The following is a 25,305-nucleotide window of genomic DNA, read 5'->3' as shown; positions in this document are numbered from 1 at the left end:
AGCAGTTTGGTTGGGTTTTTTTTTAAGCCAAGGGTGACCTACTGAAGTGAGATGATCTGACACATCTACTTGTTATGGCTGTGCAGTCTTTCAAACACTTTCCTTCTCTGCTGTCCTCTCACTGCAGCAAGGATTATTAGGCTTTCTCTAAAAGACATCATTAGCTTAGCAAAAGCAAATTCTGCTTTCTTCCCGTTGGTGCTGTCTGGGGTAGAACAAGAGAAGGGAAGGAGAAAGGACACACTCAAACAGAGTTCTAGACCTAATCCAAGCAGCAGGAAGGCAAGAGATTATTATTGCAGTCCAGCATAAGGATGAGCTAATTCAGGTGCACTTCTCAACAGCTCCTGCTTCGGTTAATGCTTGCTGGTTCATGTAGCTGGCTCTGCACCCTTTATCTGGAGTAACGCTTAAGCACAGCACGATTCTACACGCCACTACCTTTATATGAGCCTGCCTCACTTCACTCCAGTTAAGTATTTAAAATAGAGCTCAACCGGAGCCAAGGAAGCAGCAAGGTGCTGGAGCAGTGACCAAATTAGCAGAAATACCATAGCCATTGCAGAAGCCTACATCATGTTGTAGGCCTTGGGAAACCAGACAGCTATTTGAGCAAAGGCCACCCATCCGTTTTGGCAGCTGCTGTTCCTGGGATCAGGGTTCCACAACTCACTGGAAGGAGTTCTGCAGAGCGGTAAAGCTAAGGGTCCAGCAACTTGGCACCTGTATCAGGGACAGGTGCAGTTAAGGTGGAGTGATCTGTTACATCAGAAGAGACCCAGATAAACCCATCTGATGGCTCCACAGCTCTCTCCTTCATCAGCAGGGAGCTGGTCTCGTAGCTAAGTTGATTGCATGGAAGACTAACCATGTGAAAGCATCTCAAGAAGCCATCACCTTTGCCAGCCATAACCTTTGTCTCCTCTCCACATTCAATTTAATCTACATTCAGAAAAACAGGTTCAAGAGGAAGGTTCAGCTCCACTGCTACCTTGCTACGAGCCGTCTCCAGCCCAGATAGCTGCTGCCTGGTTACCTAGAGCTCCATACACTGTCCTTGCTGAACTTCCTCTGATTGCACAATCAGTGCTTGTGGGAACTTGGTAAAGCAATTGCGTATTAATTATTTTTAATGAAGGGTTCAGGACCACCTCACACACAGAGTAACGCTCCATGAGTAGTAATTTCGCAGCCAACCACAGCGTGAACATGCACACACACTGCTGCTCAACATAGAAATGTAATTACAGTTTTATGTCTGTTTTTGAGATCACTTGCTGACTCCCTTCCTCAGTCCTTCAGGAGAGAGGCTGGATTGTTTTTCCCCACATGCACAAGGGAAGTAGTACTGTGCTGGAACTATTTGCCTACCAAGTACATTAAAGGAGAGTGCACAAAATTGTTGATAGCAGAATGGGCCTCTGGAGATTGCAGAGTCCAACGCGGCTCCAAACGGGGTCAACCAGATAGAACAGGTTGCTCAGGGCTGCCTGCAGTCAGGTTTTCAATAGCACCAAGGATGGAGACACCACAGCCTCTCTGGGCAGCCTGTGCCAGTGCTAGACCATCCTCACACCAGTCTATGTAGGCTGGCTGTTTATTTAATCTATTATTTTTTAAGCAGTATAGCTGTGCAAAAGGAGAAATCAGCATTAGTATAAAAGCAAAGCTAAAGGCTCTACAACTTTGGACCTGAGTTAGGAGTCAGTGGGCTGTCATGGCAAAAACACAAATCAATTTTTGCTACAAAAATCTTGAAAGAGTCACAGCACAGTTGTCTTAATTATTTTTTTTCTTTTACTTTAAAAGTACTCAAACATTTCCAATTATAAAAACATAACTGCCTTTTGATTCCTTGTAGAAAAAAAATATTCTATAGAAAAAATTCATATAAAAATAACATCCTGCTTCAAAGCATGCTATGCTTTTCTCAAGTTACACAGTCTTTATCTCTAAACACACCTTCATAAAACCATTTGGCAGAAACATTATTCTGTGAATGGATATAAGAACACACACTGCCTGCCTTTGCTTCTGGACATCTGATTGATGTTGCACAGAATGCGAGTACCAACAAGTTGGAAGTGCAAAATCCTGGCAAATGATTAACTATAAAAGCCTAACTCCCTTCTTCCTTCCTGAAAGAAAAATATTTGAAGTAAGTAGGATTTGGCAAAGTTCCTCTACCTCCAAACACTACCCGTAAAAATCAAATGAACAAATTCCACTCATGTTTACACATCACATCATTAAGTTTCCTTGATACCATTCTTGCCCTGGTTTTGTACTTTTAATGTAATATACATGTTATTTTGATATACTGAAGGTAACATGACACAATGAAGTTGGAAGATGCAACAGCAGTTTTCTCATCTAACAGCAACTTTGCCTCCCTCCCCAGATGCCCTGTTTCGGCCTCGAAAATTACGGTCACATTCACCCTGAAAACACCTGCTCCCTTGCAAGCCAAGTTGCTGCTCAGCAGCTTCCATGCAGCTAGTGCTACTACTGCTTTGTTATTTCACAAGCTAGAGTCTGAAGTCAAAGAGTACGTCCCTAGGGATATAGCTTACCGTTGCTGCTTGGCACTGAGTTTATTTCTCTTTTTAATAAAGTTTGCCACTAAAAAGGAAAAACCCTGCTCTGTTACGGTGGTATTTTTAAAGCCAAAACAAATGTGAAGTGGAAAACTCCAAAGAAAACTACCATCGATACACAAGCTGACATTTTTCAACAGGAGACCTGCAGCTTTGGATAATACTACCTCCGACTCAAGTAAAAGCAGTAAAATCTATCCTTTAAAAGGAAAGCCCTTCTAGTTTTAACACATTTATTTTGTTTTCTACAAAATATCCATGCCGCAGCAGCTTTGAGAAACAAAGATAACCAAACCCATCACCGTATGCAAGACTTCCACTTCATGGCTGGCAGCACTTATATCCACCAGCCCCATTTCTCCTGTCCCAGTCCCAGTCCATGGAAGGCGTTCAACACCAGTCCCCCGCCCCAGCCGAGGGACACGCTGCCCGGGGGAAAGCGCCAGGGCAGCTCCAGCACTCGCCGCTTGCTGCAGGCGGTCGCTTTCTTGGCAGCTGCTAGATAGAGGCTTTCACTGAAACTCTAAAGCAACAGGGCTTTTTGTTTTGGGACAAAGTCAAGTTCGCTTTGCTTCTGCAAGCTGCAGTCAAGTTTCTGCCTCATCCTGCTCCTTAGGAGCGCTGCTAACACAGTTAAACACAGGACAAAGTAACTTTGCTATTTTACAGTCAGAAAAATTGTACAAGGCTCCATGAAACTAACAGACAGGCTTATTTAGGTTGAAGACTTATTCAAGCAGGTAATCAAAAAGCAGGGGAAAAAAAATCCAAATCAAACCCAAACCGCACATCTAAGAGGAGAAACACGTTGTTTGAGTCTAAGATTAGTCTCCCAGTTAGGAAAATCTTAGGCCATACCTTCATCAAAAGGACAGATCATATGAGGTCCAACTGTACATTCTCTAATGACATGTGTGTCTCAAGGTCTGCATGAAGGAAAAACTCTGTGGAGTAGCTTCTGGACTCTCTACTTTGGCCCTTCTAATAAACATACTCTCTACAAAAACTATGACCATTTCTGGTGCTGCATGTACTTGAGAAACAAGATGATCCCCATTGTCTGGGTATTTGAGGAAGGCACACTTCAATATCTGGCTCAAACATCTTTGATAAGCTTTTGATTTTGTCAGGTGACAACAGTACGGTTCAGTTATCAGACAGCATGGCCAGGACTTTGCAACTGCACTGCCAGCAATATGAAAAGGCAGCCTAAAGAGCATGAAGGCAGCAGAGGATTTTTTTTTATTATTATTTTTAAATGCGAGGTGCAAGGAGGTGGAAATGGGGCTTGCCTTCCACACTGACAGGTGCAAACGCAGGATGGTCAGCAGCACTGGAAGCACATAACCAGACAAACCCAGTTAAATTTAATGGCAACAAATAATCCTCATGTTCTGCAAATATTTTTCTGAGGCATTTCCTCTACAATTTATGCATGATTATCAAGCTTCCATATGTGAATTGGCTAATGGACAGTAAATTAAAAAGTTAAAAGACCAGGTCATAGTCCAAAGTAGCTCTGCTAGTCTGGATCTTCCTATCATGTTCAGGTAAAAGAAAGGACAAACGGAGGAAAACAAGTCATCGATCTGTAATACTACGTGTTCTTGAAGTGAAGATAAAAGCCTGAAGCTGTAGGAACAGCACCAAAGATCTCTGAGCTACTACTTCTCTCTTTCTAGAGAGAAAAGTCTGTGGGTAAGAGGCTGAGAATCAAAGCAGATTTGTCTTGTTCCTAGCAGAATTTGTAGTAACCAGGCTTGTTCCCAAAATAGGGTAAGTGAGCTGGAAACCGTTAATTCTGCCCTGTTCATCACAGATCCTTCAAGCGCCAGTCTTTGCTTTGCAATGCACAAGCGCATACACCAGCTACTCTTTGTTTGGAACCTGAAACACATGTGCCCACACAGCTGGACAAATTGCTTAAAATTCATTGCTGGGATGCCAAGAATCTCAAACATCAACAACAGAAATACACATTTCAGTATCTCATTAAATCCATTTCTACAAGCAGTACTAAGTTTAAACTTACAAACAGGAAAAAGAACCACCACTGATGTCTCGTTTTCAAACTGTAGGCGGGGTACCCGACGCTGCTCCCCTCTAAAGTGCAGCTCACACACCAGAGTTTTAAAGGTCAAACGGCACCTTTTACCCAAAGACAGCAGGGGAAAGAACTGATATTTCTAAATTAATATGAACTCCTCTATAAATCAGCACATGCTGTCACTATAAAGGAGCAGGTGAGGTGTCTCTGCTTCCTAAGCAGTTTAAGGCACTGTCATTGATCTATTAAAGAAGCTGGTTTTGTTACCAGTAACTACGTAAAATTTTGATATGCAAGTCCTGAGGTAAATACACAGCACTGGGAAGATATACTGCATCTCGGCCTGAAGAGCCATGGGATTTAATTCACCTTCAGAAATGAGATTCACCGGTCAGATTCGCTGCAGTGGGAAGGCAGATAACGACTCCTTACATCAAGAAAACATCAAATACTACAGACTAGTTTGCCTGTATGGAAGAACTCTCAACACTCCAAAATAAATCGATGTTTTCATTGTCCCCACAACTTGTCCAATCCAATGTGTACTTGAAGGAGATAGGGAATTGCACAAAGGAAAATTTTACTCCCTGTTAAAAGGGCGTACCAATGGCAAAGAATATAAAGGGATACATACTAACAGTCACAGTTGACTTCAGCCTGAAGTTGCATGTTGCTGGTAACAGCAACAGAGACCACAAAATGCATCTGACATGTTCCAAATACAGATAAAGTCTAAGCCCAAGACCGGCACTCTCAAAACCAAACCACACCATGCATCTCCACTGAAGTCCCTTTCTGTCCTGAAAAGAGCTGATGACTTCTTGCCCTGTATCCCAGCACCAACAAGACTATTTAAATAAGCACTAAAAGGCAAAGTTTCATATTAAGGGCGAGCCAGGTCCAGTTTCAAGACAAGAAATGGCAAATCAAGTTTGTAAAATATTTAATACACCGGTTTCCCAGCAGACTCCTGACCAGAATCGTAACCAGACTTCTAAAAAGTATATATATTTTTAGATCTGAAAATTTGTCTTTATTTTTTACAAAATGGATTCCAGGAAGTTTAAAAGGCAATATCATAGAGGACTTGGGTGCAGAAATCAGGTGTAGTCATTCAAAGCATTCAAGTAGGAATATGGTAATATAAATATTTGAAAAGCATCTTTTATCATAAATGTTCAAAACAAAATGTATAACTCATTCCAAACTAAAAATTGAGCTTTATAGCACGTATTTCCCTGAACAGAAAAAATAAGTAACTTTTGAAATACTTCTAAAGGCCTGAAAGCTTTTTCCTTGTTAGTTACATTAGAAGACTTGCCTTTGATTAAATTCCTTCCTTTCCAAATGTGGAAAGTATTACATCAGTCCACTGTTAAAACAGACAATATGTTGCAAATTAATTCTGGTATAGTATGTTCCAACAAAGCCTAGAGTATAAAGGTGCTGAGGTGGCTTTGAGTTTAGTAGTCATCTCCTCTGCTGACAACCTCCTTGCACGTTGGGCGCAAGAGTATAGTGTGCTCGAACTGTGCCGTGTAAGAGCCTTTAATGTCGCATAAGGGAGGATACGGATCCACTATTCCCAGATCGCACAGGTTCTTCAACGCCATTAGGTATTTACTCTCTCCCAGGCGATCCAGCCATCTGCGGCAGAAGGCAAGAGTACCAAAGTTTTCATTGATAACGTTTAGCAAGTGTTTTGCTCTTGGAAGCCTGAAGCAAAAAAAAAAAAAGAACATGTTTGAGAAGAAAGAGGTATCACCAGCAAGCATTCACCTCAGAAATAAAACACACCAATTAGGAAAAGGGTTAGATTTCAAGGTATTTTAAGACTGCCCACTCTTGGAAACTATCTTTCTACATCAGTCAGGTCTTCTGTTCACAAAAGAAAGTGCATTTTCCTCCTGCACAAAAGACACCCTTCAAAACAAATCTGAATGCTGCCAAACACACTGGCCATCCGTTTGCAAAAGAGGAAGTTAGATTGTGAACATATCTGCATCTAACTGCCCAAGGAAAACTAAACGCAGCGACAGGAACCACTCTCTTAAACAAAAGGATGATTCATTTTATAAAGAAAAACATCATTCTTCCTGATTCAAAGTGGTTAATAATCTGAAGTAATTTAAGACTGGTGGTTAAGAACTCCGATGTTTTGCTCCTGAAGTCAAATACTCAGTAAGCTTTTTATTCATATTTCTTACAATATATATGAATAAAAATTAGAGATTTTTAGATTTGCTAAGAAATAAACTTACTTCCAAACATAAGCAGCTCCTTTCCAACCCATAGGCTAATTATCCCCCCCTCCTCGCCTTTTTCATATTACTAGATTGTTCTACGGAGACAAAATATCTGGAAAACGATGTCTGCCTGTTATGTTTCTAACCATGATAGCCTTCCCTTCAGAAAACATGTTGCACGCCTAGAAATGTCAAACTGCAATCCCAGTGAAAACTGAAAATTAATAAGTTATTTCATTTTACAGCAATAAGCTGAAACAAGAACTTAAAAATCATAAAATATTAACAAACAAAACAGATGACATGAATAGCTTGATATATTCTGGGAACAGGACTAAGATAAATATTGCGGCACATAACCACGATGCAAATGTTGATTTTTAAAAAATGTATATATGCATTTAATATGCAGACTAATATGCAAACATAATCTATATATTATTAATTATAAAAATTTACTATTGATAGGAAGTTAAAAAACAATCCAGATTTCTGAAGACATAACCAGGTACTTTCTCCACTTCCAGATTCTTTGGAATAATTCCATATTGTTCCAGATTTAAAATTGGAGCATTGCTAACACCACCCTTTGAGTCCTGGCAGCCTCATTAATTACTGAAGAACCTGTATTATACCAAATTTGAGCCCTAAGAGGGTGGGAGCTCTCGCACAATATACCAACAAAAAACACCAACAAAAATCCGACCTTATTGGCACGTGCCCAACATCAAAATTCTTCATATAATGAGAACACTCCATATCATCATGAACAACACCTTTTCCTGTGCTACCGAAGGTTTCTATAGCATATACTTCACCTTCCTAAGAAAAGAAAAAGAAAAAAGGGAACATGTTGCAATATCAAAATAAGTGACATTGGGCCATTCTGATATAATTATCTCAGTATAACAACTTCTGAATGCAAATAATTAAATGTGAATGGATTCAATCACCAAACCAATGTTCAACTTCCAAGAGAAAAATTCAATATGGAGATTTCACACAGTAAAGTTACAGACATCTCCAAATCATCATCTATTTATGTTAGTACCATTTTATTTGTTTCAAGTCATAAATACCAGTATGTTTCTAGTCACAATTTCTCAAAGTCATGGCAGTTAAAGCATTGTCAAAGCATACATCTAACATAGCTAGGAAACTACATTCTGCTGCAAAATATTTGCTAACTGCAAGTAATTCTCTGTTGCTATTCAGATCGAAGTCCTAGGAAATGTATAGTTTAGACACAGCAAATAGATGTTGATTACAAAGACTGCGCTGAAGAACTTTCTGCCCAATTTCTGCAAGAATTTTCTGGTAATAGCTGCTAGTATAAACCCTTACCTGCTCATTTCCACTCCACAAGATGAATTTCTTCAAGAAATGAAGGTGATATATATCTGCAAGGGCATTATCAAAATTCCAGCCAAGAACATACTGAAATGCCATTATATAAACTCATTTCTGCCAAGTGCATTCACATATCCTTAACGGTAGGACTGTGAAAGGGACTTAACGGGCATCAAACACTAACAGACAGCAGGAGCTGGGTTTTTCAGTTTATTAAGCTACTTCAAAAGTCACAATCCAAAACCAAGAAGCCATGTGAAAAGCAGTAACACAGACTTCAAATTCAAGACAAACTCTTAAAGATGCCCCTAATATTCGACTGATTTAATTTAAAAAAGCAAAACACAAAGCCACAAACACCCTCACACAATGCCACAACAAAAAATTCACTTTACACCCACTTTTTCAGAATAAGGATCATCAGAGGCTCCATTTCTCTCCATCACAAAAAACTCATTGGATTGCAGTTTGGTACTATAATTAGCACAGTACAGCAAGAGCTTGGCTACACTCCACATCCTTCATTGGCAAAACTCGCTGTCTTTAATGATGCAGGATTGTGTCCTAAGTAACCTACAGCGGCTGAAGAAATTAAAAAATGTCTTCTCCCCAGTGTCTGGATATTCAATTAAAACCATCTCAAAGCTCTGAAATCTTTAAGTAAGATTTGCTTAAAGAACACTTAAGTTTTATACTAGTAATACACTGATGATGGATGATATACAAGACCTAACCATTTGACTAAGCTAAAACAAGAAGGGCACACAAGCTTTTTCTGTCTTCCAATACTCTCTAATCCTTTGCACACTCCTATAGACAAGACAATAGTTAAAACTTTGTCTTTTTGCTTGCATGGTTAACAAGGAGATCAACAATTATGACACAAGTTTTGGGTGATGAGAGTGAGCTTACCTCAAAAACCAATCCTGTTCAGACCACACCTGTCCCTGTTCAACTCTTACAATCTTATTTACTCTGATAGGCTTACTAGCGATCATTGCTGATCAGTTATCAGGCTTAGAATGAAATTAAAAGCTTCTTATCTCATTGCCAATCTTTTAAATAGGCCTTCTTATCTTGTTAGCACACAAGCTTACATCAAAATGGTGGCTACATCTCAGGTTATATATTTTAACACTGCCTTTCCAATCAGTATAGTTTGCCACATCATGTGCAGCACTTTCTCTTCCCCTGCTCCAAACTGCTATTCAGACAACATCTTTCATCTAGCCTCTCACGCCAACTAGAAATATGGTTAATTCTTTTGTATCTGCAAAGAAAAACTGCACTGGAAGCTTTTCAAGAAAGATACCATATCTAACTGTACTTGCAAAAAGTCATCAAAAGCTACAACTCTACAGAAATATTTCTCAAGAATTACCTGAACAAGAAAAGATTGTTATTTTGTCTTTTTAATTACAGAGTGAACAAACAAGAAAAGTGTGAACGACTGGTAAGTCTAAACACCCTCCTGGAAAAATCTAGTCCTTCAAGTTCACTCCAAAATCTGAACTCTTGTCCTTTTTCCTGCTCCTAAGTGCAACATTACAACACTGCATTTAAGTAATGCATATACATTACGAAATAAATACGCAAGAGTTTCTGTAGGCATCTCTAAGGCCATTCAGATTTCAAGGTGGGGTTGGTTTTGTTGTTTGGTGGGGTTTTTTCTTTGTTGGTTGCCCCCCGCTCACACCCCTCAAATAGCAGAGTTCCAAGGCCTCAGTTTCAGAAAGCATTAGATAGCAGAACATTCCAGGACTAAAAGGAGAAGCCACAGAGATGAAACAGGAGCGATCACTCCTTTACAGGAACACTACAAAGTACATGAAAATTCTTCCTCTGCTGCTATCACCTACCAGGATCACAAATACTAACCATTAGTAGTATGTGATTATTAGTCACATTAGTCTTGTGTGATCTGATCTGGGTGGTCCTGCTCCAGCAGGGGGATGGGACTACATGATCCTTTGAGGTCCCTTCCAATCCCTAACGTTCTGTGATTCATTAGGATTGCATAGGAAATATTATTCTTGCAGTCACAGTTGGGGAAACTTAACGGAAATATTTAAGAACTCCATTTACCTCCATTCTTGTGGCTTCTCCTCCTTTCACAATGGGCACTGTTTTTCCAGCATGTATCCTATATGGCCCAATCGAGTGTCCATTCAAATTGCGAATTGGTTTCACTTTTGAAGAAAACATTAATATTACAGGTAATTACCTAACAAATGTAAAACTTTTTAAGGCAATCTGGTTTGTTAGCTCATATTGAAAGTACAGTAGTGACTCGTCGTATCGCAGAGGAACTAAACACAAAACTATCCACACATATTGTACAAATTCCAGCCAAGACACAAGTTAGTTTTGTATGCTATATCAAAACTTCATTATTAAAGACTAGCAACTCCAATACTAACAGAAGCTTTTCAGTCAAACAGCAGGTATTAAATGATTTGTTCGTGTTGAAAGTTTTTCAGCCTTTGTCTTATCTGTTAAAGATACAATACTTGGAAGGATAAGCTAAGGACATTCCTCCGGAGGAACGGCAAGCCAACCAGAAACACGTTTTTATGCAAGTCACTCTTACCACGCTTCTCGTCCGGAGGTCTTTTCAATACGATACGAATAAATCAGTATTTGTACAAAGACACACACTTGAAGAACAGCTATCCTTATAAAAAGAAAAGAACTTGCCTTGGTATGTTTTGCCATCAATTTCAACCTCATAAGACTCCATAACTTCTTGTATGGCCTCCCCCACATCACAGAGACGTACATCTATCCCAGCACACTGAAAATAAAGCGCAAATATAAATGGAAAATAACTGCAAAGTTTGCTGTAAAAGACTTGGTAAATGACTTACATAATGATCATACCTTTATTCCAGTATTTGTGGCATCCTTTACAGCTTGTAACAGTCTGTCATATTTTGGATTGAATGTGACTGTAAAAGCACAGTCAATAATACGACCTGAAATCAGCAGAAGTTAATTAGCTTCACAGTCTTTGCGCTGAAGAACGTTCTCAAAGTTTTAATTAATAAATGAAAACTAACCACTAATGTGTGTCCCAAAATCTATTTTGCAAATATCATCGTACTGCAGGACTGTTGGATCTCCAGCATTGGGAGTGTAGTGGGCAGCACAATTATTCAGAGAGCACCCAGTAGGAAATGCAAGTCCTGCATTTAAACCATTCTCCTTTATCAGCTTACGTGAGCAATCTTCTAATTTTTCACTAAAAGGCAGAGGGGAGGGAGAAGAAAAAAAGAACATAACGGTTGTCATTAATATTTCTTATAATGACTTCAAATAAATCAATGTAAAAACAAAACCTCAGGAAAACGTTCAAGAAAGTGTTTTAATTTTTTAATTTGAAATTTTAAATGACTTGTAGGCTAAATAGAAGGACACTCTGGACTGGAAAACATAAGTAAAACAAAATGGTCTTCAGTTCTTGGTGGTGTTTCTTCTACCCTTTCTTGGGCAAAACTAAGTACTTGGCTAGTATTTCTACTCTAAAGTTAAAACATCCATCCTTTACAAGCTACATTTAACCCATTCTTCCAGAGCAGCAGAGGTTATACAACTAAAGTTTAGGTAAATTAAATGCATTCTTTACAATTATTGGGATTTAAAATAAAAAAAAAAAGCAATAGTATAGTTCTCTCATTTACTAAAAAAAAATCCTAATTAAAGAAGGATAATATTTTTTTAATTTAAGCGGTAACTGTGATAAAATAAAACTTTATGAGATTAGCATTTGCTCTTGGTTTTTGTCTACTCTCACGCTGTTAGCTACTGGAAAGCTATAGATACATGTCGACCAGTGCATACTCTTATAGTGGCAGTGAATGATGTAAACTGCAGCTCACATTAGTACACCGTACTCTGATTTTATCTAATAAAGCTATTCACTCAGAGCAATCTGGAAAAAGGAGAGCTTATTTTAGTAGGCAAGTCCCCACAGCCTGAGGTACTTCAGGAAGAAAAGTCATGTTTTGAGAAAATCATTGCTTATAACAGTCAAACTGTGTAATTCAATATGACAGATTTGTTTCAGCCAGACTAGTGATTATTAAGGCAGCTGTCTGTCTTCCACTTTCCCTGATGGTATGTTATTTATTTCCGTTATCCTTGCAGTTACCTTGGGGATCAGCTCTGATTAGCTTTCTTACTATCCTACCCTTGTCAGCACAGTCCTCAGTCATACCAGGCTGAAAGCATCTGATTTTGGAAGCTAAATTGTCCTGGATCTGTGCAGTACTTGGACAGCAGACATTTACTCTAGATAGACTGGAGGATAGAAAAAGGAATAGTTGGAAGAGTCACAAGAATCAGTTGAGGGTAATTATTTCTTTAAATTTAATCAAACTCATGTTTATCTTAATCTATTTGCTCAGTTATTTCTTGTCAACTGAGAATAACACAAAGAAACGTTATATTTCTCCAAAAACATCAGTCAGTGAAGACTAAATATAGCCTAAAACCTCCTGCCCTAGACTGAGTACAGAGTCATGCTGGTTTTATGCTTCTTCCCTCACTCCCAGCCTCAAGACAGCACGTGCATTGCTTGTCCACAGAGCGTTTCACTGACAATTTTGGCAAAAGCCAGGATGCTTACTACCACGATTGCTGCTTCGCCCAGCCCTGCTTGCAGAACTTACGTGCAGAGCAGCAAGGGCACAGAACATTAAAATCAAGCATGTGCTCCAAATAAGTGAGCCATAACTGAAAGCTTTGTTTGAAATTCATTATGATCCCAGGCCCTGTAAAGCTGCATAAGCTAAGAATATGCCATAAGAGGAAACTTAAAGAAAATAATTGGGCATATTGGTTGCGTGCTTCAAATGGAAATCCCCCCAACACAGTCAATTAAGCACCCAAAATTGAGACTAAATCCCTCCCGCTCTGGAGAAAGAAGAAAAATCTACAGCAGAGGCCTTTGAGAAGATCTGTATCCTCACCAGATTTCTATCATTGTCATTCCAGGTTTTATCCAGCTCATAACATATTTCCTCACTTGTCTGTGTGCCTCTGCAGCCTCCCGAAAATCATTCCAGATTTCCTCACTGGCTTGGTCTAGTGCTTTCTTTTCTTCACTAGTTGTTCTCCAAGCAGCAGTTCGCCTTCAAAATAAATAAAGCGTGTCATGAAAAGTTACTAAAATCACAGTAGTCATTAGAACTTCTGTCTAAAGTCTGCAAAGTGTTTATTAACTAGCCAGGCCTCCACTCCCCTGTGTAATGGAAAAGACTTTGATTTATACAATTTTCAGAATAAAGGAAGCCTATAAAAAAATCTATCAGCACCACAGACTGGCACCTGTGAAAGGCAGCGACATTGGAGAAAAAATAAATAAATTATATGTACACTGAAATCTAACTCAGTTAGACCACGAACCACTTTATTCCCTTTACATTTTCCAAAGCCGTACCTCCCAACCCTCCCAAAAGGCCACAGAAGCAGTGTGCTTGAAGGATGTATAATACTTTTCAAAAACACAGAACTGGCACATAAAATTCATACCAAGGCCTCCAATTGTACCTTCAGCTTAGCAGGGCAAATCACTGCAACATGCTCTGCTTATGCAAAAAGTTTATTTTTTGCACAATCTTACTCAGACAGTGCTCCTCCTGCATGGAGAAGGATCTCAGCACTGTGGTGTAACTACTTGGCCCAGAAACCGTTACTGACACAGAGACAATAAGCTCCTTCAAAATTTAAGAGCCTGCAGTTCCAGCACTACCTTCGCCCATCTTCAGAATACTTAGGGATACCGAGCACCTGATACAGTGCACAGTAACTATGACACAGGCCAGGAAGTTACTTCCTAAATTCGTTGGATGGCAAATTAACATGCGTTCCATGAGAATACCAGTAATTTTGGCTCTTTGGTAGGTTCATACAACAAATGCAAGAATAATTTTCAACACAAGACTAAATAGAAGATTAATTTTGAATATCTTTTTTTATTATGCAAGAAATCATACAACTGAGGTTCCAAGAAAACAAAAACCAAAACAAAAGTCATTTAAGCACTCCAGCAACTTCCAGAATTTAATTAAAAGACTACTCTTCTGACTACGAAGTAGAGATACCCTTCAAATGGTAAAGCTGAAGCCCTGTAATGACACAAAAAACCCTAGTGATAAAGAACTCAGTATGTGCTATGCAGCACATCCTGGTAGGTGGGTCATAAAAGAACAGGGATGATGGACAAGACAGATGAAAGATGCTGTACTACACCAAAGTTTCCAAATTTAGAAATTAACTTTTACCTTTATGTAAATGAGCTGATTCTAAGCAAACAACTGAATATGCAGAGTTAAAGGATTACTTTTTGAAATTCAGAGTGTAGCTACTTACCTGTTTCATGGACATGTATCTTGGCTCCACTCTGCTTCCCTCACAGCCAAAAAAACAGGTATGAGGGAGCCAAGAGACTACGCCCTGCAATTTTACTGCATTTTAAACTGTGTATTTATATGCTATTGAGAGGCCTGCAATCCTAAAGCAGAGTTGAAAAGATAAAGAAGGATAACAGTCTATTCCTTAAAAATCTTTCTCAGGATGACCAGAGGTTCTAAATATTTTGAGACCCTTTTGTTTGTTTCCCTTGAACTTACTGAGCCTTTTCAAATAAAGTAACAATAGGGCAAAGAAGAAATCCCGTGCTTACATTTCTGAGCAGTTTTCTTGCTCCAAGAGCAAGCATCATGCACGCTACCCTTAGAATTTGCCTTAACACAGGTAAATTCCACACACACACAAAAAAAAAAAGGGCAAGCAACAGGCTGCAACACCTGAGCCCCTTGAAAACTGGACTACTTCCAGCACAGCAGTCATGGCATAAGAAAACAGAAAAGATGTACTGCAGAAAAAACAGTGGGAAGAGGGACTCAAGGATCCTTTCAGACTGCTCTGGGTTCCAGCAGGGAACACCCTCTGGTAGCAAGAGCTGTCGACAGAGTCTGGGCAGCTGCTCTGCCATCAGTCATGGACTTAAGTGCAAACTCCAGCAAAGTGGCGGGAAGCCGTCCTTGCTCTATCCTACTGTATTTCAGCATACAGTCACTCCATGCAAGACAAGTGGACAACAAAATAGCCTCTACATTTAAAAATACTGCATCAGACCTAAAGCATTTTGTTGCCAAAGCTGCACCACTGCCACCTGGGAGCTCAGGAAAGAAATCCTGCTTGGGCCTAAGCACTTCAGGATATGTGAAAAATCCATTGATTAGGTAAAGGTCTCACATCAAACATCAAGTCCTCTGACAAGTACATGAGCTAACAAGCTTTTCCGAGGACAGTTTCCTAATGTCCTGGCTACCACATAAGCCAGCTTAAGAAGTTTACCTCTTGCTACAAGCCATTTGTTTCCGTATTTTCACTCCAGTTCACAGCTCCCAGCTTTTACTATTACAAATCTTTATAAGATTGTGCTGTGCAGATTCTAGTGATCAAAGATAAGAATTCCAGAAAATAATTCCCCTAAATTATTTTAATGCAGATAACGGCACAGGGGCAGAAACAAGCATGCAGGGACAAGAATTCCTTAATTCCACTTTAACAAAATCAGTGTATTATGAAATACTGCTTATAGCTTTTCCACCCTCCCTGTAGCATCATTTCATATTTGAGTGTCTTCAACAAAAAGCACAAGTCTTCAAACGGAATTAAATACCCAAGATACAAAAATATCAAAACTGTTAAGTCTGTTGTCTATGTAAGAATTGATTCTCTGCTATTTTTCCCCTGAAAACAGAACGATACCCACTTCTAGTTCAACCTCCCACACAAAATATGCAATTCTAGGTTGATGAGAGGTAACTCTAGAAAGCATGTGACATCAGGAGTCAAGAATAGAAGTGCAACTCTTTTTCAAAAAAAAAAAAAAATCCGACAAAACCCTACTGACCTCAGCACGAATAAGAGAAGTAGCACAAAAATGCTTTACCAATATATAAAATTAAACTATTATTCAGATTAGGAAATATCCTAGCATTCGTGTCAGCTACTAATTTAAGTGGCTGTTTATGTTAGGAAATACTAAAGTAGTATCACAAGATTTAAATATTTAAGTTAGGAACAAAATCTAAGCATATATAATTTGCTTAAGCAAATATAAAGAAACTACTTCAGGTTCCTTAGAAGAGTATTCTTCTCGCATGGCAGAATACTCTTGGTACAGAAAAGATGCCCCACCTAAATTGTTAGAAAAGGTGGTTTGGTTTTGTTGTTGTGTTTTGTGTTTTTTTTTTTTTCTTCTATTCGAATTAATAGTAGCAAACAGCGTAAAACATTCCATCTTCAACAGCTGGATAGGTAACAGAGGTGTAAAAATGGTATGTCATTTGTTAATAAACTATGAACATGCTTAAGATGTTTATAATCTAACTTTCTAGCTTGCTTAAACCATGTCCTTCTGAACTCGGCATATGCATATACAGACAAACACTTTAACTCTTAAGCATGAAAGAATCACTCCTGGATCAGCCAGTCAGGACCACCCTGTGAAAGTCCTTCATTAACATGCTAATATTGTGCATACAAACAAGGCAGTCATTTGTAAGTAAATATGAGCACACCCTGTTATCAAATTGAAGTCATTAACAATAAGAAAAGGCTTCCTCAAAACAAAATTTTAATCTCATAAAAATGAAACCGTATTATCTGTGAATATCTGAATATAATTTATAGGATGTACTAGACTCTTAACTATGTTGTCGACACTCCATGAGAAACAGGCATTGACTTTAAACAACCAATAAATGTTATTTGATTAACAGTAATTTGATTCTGGAAAAAAAAAGTCACTGAAAACTAAACAATACTTTCAGAAATATAAGTATTTATCTACTCCTGTCCCTCTTTCGTTTTTGGTTTTTTTTTTTTTTTTTTTTTTTTTAGAGTTTTGATTCAAAATTTCCTGGGAAGTTTCCAGAATACATTCAGATTTACATGCAGTTCAAGCTGATTCCACCCCCTCCACCCATATGAGTGAAACATGACCTTCCACAACACTTCATGTAGGAAAATTCAGGAAGCTCAGTCAAGCTTGCATATCCTAGTTCCTAACAAAGCATAAGGAAATAGTAGTACCCTATGAAAACAAACGGATGCAGATCTCCATTCCAGTAAACCACTGGAAGCTGTTGCTCGTTTAGTAAAATTGCACATTATTTCTACATCACTATGAATTTTAAAACAGTTTAGGTTATAATAACTATATATTCATACAAACAAAGAGAAGCAAAGTGCAGAATATACCACTCAGGCTTTTAAACTAAACTGTCTCCTACTCTGAGATTGACATATCTCTACCAAAAAATAAATAAAAATAACAAGTTGACATCTAGATGCCTCCAAAACTGCTGCATAACAGTGTCTCATCTCCCTAAATTTTAAACCTTCACTCAGTTCTAATTCAGATCATATTTTTATTGAAAGCTGCCTACTGAAATTGTATTGGTCCCCCGAGTCTCAAGGTCCCCTGCCTCATAGCAATTCTGTTCATAGGGGCTATACCTTAATTAAAAGGGTAGGGAAGGAGGAACATTTCTGGCCTGAAGACTTCCATTCATTAAATTCTTAGATGATCCAGTTTAAAAAATTAAAAAAAACCCAGGCATTACAACTCACTTTGTCCATTTAGTTGCACATCAACAGTTTTGCAATTCAGCACATCCAGATGACAGCATTTATTTTTTAAGCTTAAAACACTCACCCATCTTGCGTTGGTGGGTATTCACATTCTTCTCCCTTTGGGAATATGTTGCTGGGAAATAGATCACATATTGGAATGGAAGGTGGATCTGTCTGGACCTTAGCTGTTGAGTAAAATTTAAGAAAGTTTTTACATATGATAGATGGGAAATACTAAGTATCTTACTTGAACCATAAAAGTTAAACGGCACAAGTTATTTAAGATCTCCTTACTAGAATCTGAGCTTCTACCAAGAAAACACCTTATTGCAATGCCCTTGTATGACTTTATTTGGCCAATGCTCAAGGTGGCATTCAGAGGTACCAGAGAGAACAAAATTCAGCCAGGCTTAACCTACAAAAAACAGAACCTACCAAACAGAACCCCAAAATTTGTTTCAACTGCCAAGAACAGCACTTACATATGCTTATCCAAATATTCATGCAGTCTATCTTTATTTTTATGCTTGATACCTACGTCCTTTCTTCTTTTTCTTCTTCTTCTTCTTTTTTCCTGTTGCTCCATCTCCTTCGCCTTCTCCATCTACAGGAAAGAAAGTGCTCAGGTGAACATAAAATAACCTTAAAGAACCAAAGAATTTTGAAGGAGACACAAAACCATCTGGACTACCCAGAAACACTTCTTTCAGAGAAGAATTTAATGGATTAAAAGAAAACAACTAGAAGCTGCCACCAAATCATTAGCGTTTTCAGTCCCTACACCAAACACAGACCTAAGAAAATACTTTCTGAAGTTGATGACATAAACATATCACCAAACAGACAAAAACAAAGCAGCTCAGGAAGTCTTACTTCAAATTCCTTAATTCTTAATTCACCCAAAAAGATGCCTGGGGTGGAGAGAAGGCATGAGAGAGAATATATCAGACACAACAGCTAACAAAAAGATAGGAAGCACTGCTTCAAACCCATCTTCTGACGCTTCAGCTAAAGGAACTTAATGCATCTGGAAAGAAAAAAAACCCAAACAAGTAGAGATGACAGCACTTAGGTCGGGATGAGTTTAATCTGGAGATAAGAAGCAAAGTCACAACCAGCACGAAGCAAAACCACTGTGTGTGGGATGTACCAGCGGGAGGTTTTTGGAGAGCACAGTGTGTAAGCACCAAGAATCGGCCACATCATGTTACAGTCACATTTGGGAGGTAACGATAAACCCGTGCATGGACCTCACATGGGGCTACATCTAATGCTTAGTTACTTCCTACACAATGAAGCATTCCTCTAATGTGACACCATCTAACTAACCTTCTGGACCTAACCACAAGTTCATTACAAAATGGGTAAGTACTAGTCATCTACATTTAGAACACTTATTTTTGTCTAAAGTGAAAAGTAAAATTGATTTCAATCTTCTCGTGATGGTCAGTGTCATACACATTTTTATGCCGTAGTGACTGCTGTAATCCTGCAGCTGGGGCAAGTTTCAGTAATGTGTCACCTCTGCCCCTCCCCAGCTCATTTTGGCATTAAGTATCTTAATATAAATTTTTGTAAAAAATTGTAAGTATGAATACTTTGTAACAACAACAACGTAGTCCAGCCTATCAGATTCTCCATCAATCTATATTTCATAGGCAGCTGAAAATCCTTAACAGCGCATATAAATTTCTTTAAAATGTAGTAACTTTGCCACATTCCTCTTGACCTTGAGCTGTGCTCAAATCATTCATCAAGAAATGAATTAAATGTGACTCCAGTTCATTCACCAAGCAATTTTTTTTTTCCTTTTAAAAGCTAGGCCTAAACTGCAAAAAAGTGCAGCATTTCTTAAATGTTGTCACTGTTGCTATCTGCTTATTGTGGCTTTTTCATACATCACTGCACGTGAATCTGCCAACTGCAAGCCAAACTAAGCGGGCCTCTGCTTTCACGTCCTTGAAGACTGCTGCAGGCTGGCTGTGCTGCCAGAAACATAACTACTGCATCTGACCAATACCCTGTTTGTCTTCAGGTTATTTAGCTGATAATGAAAAAATACTTTCACCAGAAAAGCAATTTAAGATCTTTGCAAAACCAGGGCCCAAACTTCGGCCATTTTGCTACAGCTGTTTAATAACTTAGCCTAATATAATGCAAAAATGTTATCTATCAGCATGTTCTAACAACTCCATTGGAAATCTGAAGAATAGTTCCTAATCTCTCCAAGATTTCAAAAGGCACACAGTCTCAGCTCTGAAGCCCAGTTATGGGCTTATCAAGGGGAAAAACAAAAAGGGGAGGGGGTAGGTGCTTTATTGATTTTAATCTAATGCAGCACCATGTCTTAAGCAACATCTCTGAAACAATACAAGTAGCAAGAACCAGTACAAGCAAGAACACACAGCTGCCTTCAAAAAAAAAAAACACCTTACAACAATTTTTATTTTTCTGCAAAAATATTGTTTTTCTAAAAACAAATCCAAGTAATATTTTTTAATACTTTCTAATACTGCAGTACTAATTGCTAATACTGTAAAAAGCATAAAAACACGATCTGCAACTAACAGTGTTATTTCTACTGAGATGAAACTATAACTATTGTAATAATTTTCAAAAAATTTTTTTCATTGTATAAAGTTTTCACTATCCTCAATACTTCTCACTTAGTTGCAACGATGGCAAAGTATGTGTTGTATTAATTATCTTTCAACTTCATCACCTGAAACATAGTGTAAAATAAATAATCCACCAGAATACACTTCTACAGAAAGTAATTTCATAAAACTGGATGCTATATATAGATTAGTAATGTCCAAAGATAAATTTATTTGTAATTTTATATATCCCAGCAGTCTTATTTCATTTTTTTTAAACTCCTGTATATAATATATTAAATTAAATTCTGGAATGATGAATTCCAGCAATAGTCAACTAAGAAGGTTTCTAAGCAGAACAGTAAGAACCATTTTAAGGTGCCGAACCAACTTTAAATGCTAATTCACAAGAAAGAAACTAAATTGCTAACTTGAGAAATATATTTTCTTAAATGTCCCTTTCTATTGAGAACCACTCATCAGAACAAGGCAAAGACAGCATTTTTATCTGACTTTCCTACAGACCAGATACATCCAGCCTGAATTTCAATGCTGGACACATCCAAGGCACTTGCTTAGCACATCAGCTGCAAAGCACAACCAACACACAAGTTGTATGCCTTGCTTGTGTATTAATCTTTCGCCAGTTCAGCTTTAACGAAAAATTAGGATTACAGGTGAACAGGATTCAAGTCACTAGTAAAGACTCTACGACCTTCTATTAATTAAAATGCTCCCTTAAAATTTTGCCTGTACTTTTTGTTCTAAGCCAAGAATAAGAGACATAATTTGGAACATAAAAATTTATACTGATCATGATAATGCAAGTGAGAACGATTTATAGCTTACTTTATCTTAAGCTAAACGTTTCCCTGCAGTAATTAGATCCTTGAAAACAAGAAGCTTTAACAAAGCTGTTATCTCTGTTATTTTTTATATGTTTGCACCTGTGATAGCTAAATTGTTGCCAAAAAAGTAAAAAGTATACATAGTTGCATCTCAGGTCTCCCGAGTGGAAAAAACCCAAACCAAACAAATCCAAAAGGCATCTGTAAAGGTTTGTTAAAATGGGAGTCTAGGAAGAAGTTGAAATTGGAAATGTTAAGAGAAAAGATAAGTTACACTTGCCTTCATCATCATCATCTTTTTCTTTCTCCTCCAGTGCTTGTTTATCCAATTGTTTTGCTACATCATCAAGAGTACCTTCCATTTCTTTATCTGTTTCTTGTCCTGTTTGTAAAATTAAAGTATAACTTGCAGTAAAAGGATAGCTCCACATTAGTAAACAACAGCCCCAAAACTTTATAGAAATATCATCCTATAGATACAAGAGCATGTTGCTTCCCCCCCCCCGCCAAAGCAGACCCAATGTGTAAGATTGTAGGGCACTACAGTGACAGGTACTGGTACTCAAACTTGCGTATACAGGTAGCATTATCCAGACACTTCTGATTACTTTTTTTTCTGTCAGGGTAACTAATTCTTGCCATAGCAGCAGCCTGCTCTTGTGAGATAACAGGGGCGTGAAGTAGATAATTATAAACGCACCGCATGATCATCACTCACTGCTAGCCTGCTAAAACAAACCGAAACAGTAGTTCCTTTACACTATTTGCCCAGACTTGCTCCGGCTCTCTCAGAAAGCTTGGGAGGGGTACAGAGACTCCGTAATGCAAGATGACTTTTACGGCAGCAGTCTTACGCCTTTGCCCCCTCAGGGCATAGGAGGGGATAAGGGAACGGGTGGCTTCTCCAGCGCGCACCGAAGCAGGGAGAACTTCCCCCGCCCCAGCTTCTCCGGTGCTGACCGGCAGCAGCACCCTCCCGGCACCCGCCGGCCCGCTCCTCGCCGAGGGGAGGCCCCTCAGCCGCCACAGGCCGGACGGTGGCCTCGGCGGCGCCCATCGCCCTGCCCGCGTCTCGCACGGCAGGACCCTGTGGCCACCCGCAGCAGCCCGGGCCGCGTACGAGGCCCGGACTGCCCGGTCGCGGCCCCTCAGGCCGCCCCACCGGCCTGTCAGCGGACGGTCCCGGCGCGGCGCGGCCCCTACCCGCGGGGCCCGTTTTGCCCTTCTTCTTCTTCTTGCGCTTCTTCTTGGCACCATCCTCCGCGCCGAGTCCCGCCGCGCCGCCCTCCGCGCCGTCCTTGTCCTCCAGCTCCGGCGGCAGCTCGCCGTTGAGGTGCTTCTCCGCCTCGGCGGCAGCGGTGCCCGCCTGCCCCGCGCCCGCCATGTCGCTGCGGCCGCGCCGCCTCCCAGGCACGGCGCGAGCGAGAGAGGAGAGAGAGAGTGGCGAGGCCGGCCCTCCGCTCTATGGCGAGCGCGGGGCACGCCGGGATGGCTGGAGGACTCCCCGCGCGCGCGCACGCGCGCAGCCCGTGAAAAGATGGCGCAGTGCCGGTCGGCCGCTGCGCTGCCCTAGGCCGTCCCGCCGCCCGCCCTGGCCCTGGCCGGCAGCTGCCGCTAGTGGGGCTGTGCCGCGGCCCCGCCGAACTCCGCAGCCTGCAGCCGGGGCACCGGCCCGCGGCGCGGGGCACCGCCGGCTGCCGGTGCCGTCGTTGTCCTCAGCCCCCGTCCCGTCCCGTGCCCGCTCGTTTCGTTCTCCCTGTTTGTGGGCGCCACAGACGTGCGCGTGTGTAAGTGCTTTTTAGGGGGAGTGTGTGCCCCTGGGTTTGAAAGGCCGTTTTTGGTCTCCTGCGTTTTCCAGAGGGCTGGAATGGGAGTAGTCCAATTCAACTGGTCGGGCGACACAAACGACCTTCACGTAATTGGTTTTCAGTTTGGAAAGGGTCAGTGGGATAAGATGACAAGCCAGTAGCCGTTCCAAAGGAGGGTTTCAAAAGTGCAGGCTGAGGGCTAACAGTAGAGGCTTCGGTTGTCTTCCTCAGCAAGTATCTTCTTGGGGAAATAAAACAAAAACCAGAAAATCTTGCTAAAACAAAGTAGTCCTTTCCCAGGAGGAACAGCTGCCATGAAAAGTTTTATAGCATTTAGGATTGTTGAGATTTTACACCTGGTGAACACTGAACAAATTAAAACAAGTCACATGAGAGAGAACTTGTACAGAAGGAAAATAATGTAAGAAAAAAAGACTCGAAATTCCAAGTCCCATGAAGGAAAAAAGAAAAGATTCTAATACGTGGTAAAGCGTGCTGCCTTGTGCCATTTTCCACCACTACCTATAAAACCAAGGAGAAATACCTGTATTATCAGCAGTCACTAATGGTTCATTAAATCGGTCTAATTCTTAAAATTCCTGTACTGAGCTTAAACTTTTTACATGTTTTCTCCCAGTATAATCGTGCTGGCTAAAAATACTATTTCTTCCTTACTGGTATGTTTTCATAACTCTTTCCTTAGGTGTATTTATAGTATATAGTATAATACAGTTTATAACTTATAAGGGTTATAAATGCGTCTTAGCGTGCATAACTGTTTTTAAAAATGCTTCTGCAGCCAGGTCTTTGGGAAAACTGATAATGCCTTGTACCTCACTGAGGCACAAATTCTGGCCCCTTGGCCCTGCTGAGGCTGACTGCTTGCTTTCATTTCCCCCCAGTGGCTCAGACCCAGGAGCACTCCCTCACTCCCAGCCTGCTACAATTCCAAGCAAGCACAAGGCTTCAAAAGACTAAGCTAATGTCTAGTACCGATCAAACAAACTCCATCCTGGTCTTTGCAGGTGTCATAGCAGCATGTTCTCCAGTGCTTTTGCTTGTAAGAGCACTCAAACATGGAAACATCCAGCTGGGCCTTTCATGGGACTGGGCTGGGTGCTGTGAAGCTGACTTCCTTGGGCTTAAGACATGTTCAGAGGAGTGAGACATGCCCCATCAGTTGAGAACTGCTGTGGTGCCACTTTTACTCTGTTTAAACCATGTTGTTTATATGTCTATGTCAATGAATATAACAGGACCACCTCCAGGACGGTCCTAGTACTATGCTTAAAGCACAATAAACCTTGCACAATAGAGCAGGTGAGCCATTTAATGCTCTGCTGCCATTTTCCTGCTGTTTTGTTGCCCCTATTCCAGTCAGAATTGATGTTGTCCAAGGCTGATGAAGAGAGCCATGGAGAAAAAGCTTTTTCTCAGAATGGATGACAGACAAGCATGTGCACTAATGTTGACTAGAACGCTTTTTGTTTATTGCTTTCCATTCTAGTTTTCTAATTAGGTAGAGGAAGAATCTACAGAGCTGTTATTTTTTTGTGTGTGTGGTTGGCAACAGGGAGAGGGGGAACATCAAGAGGGGTAGTATTCACTGAATTCTCCATTTTGAGTCATCTTAGATCTTCCTGTTGTACATTTATTGTAGCTGGGCACTGTAATGGTCTCAAGACATCCTATAGCGATGTTTCTACTTCTGTGTTTGATTTTAATCCATTAGTCTCCCATGTACCAGACTGTTCTTACTCCTCGCTATATGCCTTTTGGTGTCTTCGACAGCCTGAAAAAGGGAGTTACTAGCTTGTGTTCCTGGTCCTTTCACTCTGGCATGTGTCAAAACAGCCAAGTTGCCAGACCATTGATTTTGCTCGCTCTAGAACTGAAGGACATAACATAAAGGAGGCCGTAAAGTCTACAGAAGCCCAGGGAGTACAGAAAGAGAGATACTGAACAGAAATAGATAAAGGAAAAATAAGGCAGGTAGGAATACATCCTGTGCAGGGGCTGCAGACATGAGATCCAGAAATAAGGGCATCAGAAGAAAAGAGACAACAAGCAGAACAAATATTTCTGTGATCAGCTGAATTAATGAAGCCAGTTTTCTCAGAGGGTTGTTTCTTTCCTCCCCAGAATGACTCCAGCACCGTTC

At 40.1% G+C, this 25,305-nt stretch overlaps 1 protein-coding gene across 1 annotated transcript; it reads right to left on the bottom strand.

The window, feature by feature from the left end:
- Positions 1–5,570: 5,570 nt before the first annotated feature.
- Positions 5,571–22,720, bottom strand: METAP2 (methionyl aminopeptidase 2). The gene is made up of 11 exons (XM_086610924.1): positions 22,540–22,720; positions 21,617–21,718; positions 18,430–18,495; positions 17,974–18,076; positions 13,211–13,372; positions 11,300–11,481; positions 11,121–11,215; positions 10,938–11,034; positions 10,326–10,429; positions 7,597–7,712; positions 5,571–6,360 (listed from the first exon to the last, which is right to left on the bottom strand). Exons 1-11 carry the CDS (start codon positions 22,718–22,720, stop codon positions 6,108–6,110), a joined length of 1,461 nt encoding a protein of 486 aa, XP_086467050.1. The 3' UTR covers positions 5,571–6,107.
- Positions 22,721–25,305: the final 2,585 nt, after the last annotated feature.

The sequence above is a fragment of the Tauraco erythrolophus genome, chromosome 4 (genome assembly GCF_009769465.1).
Source record: "Tauraco erythrolophus isolate bTauEry1 chromosome 4, bTauEry1.pri, whole genome shotgun sequence".
Lineage (NCBI taxonomy): Eukaryota > Metazoa > Chordata > Aves > Musophagiformes > Musophagidae > Tauraco > Tauraco erythrolophus.
The sequence above is the reverse complement of the archived record's forward strand: the minus strand, read 5'-3'. Positions and strand labels throughout refer to the sequence as shown.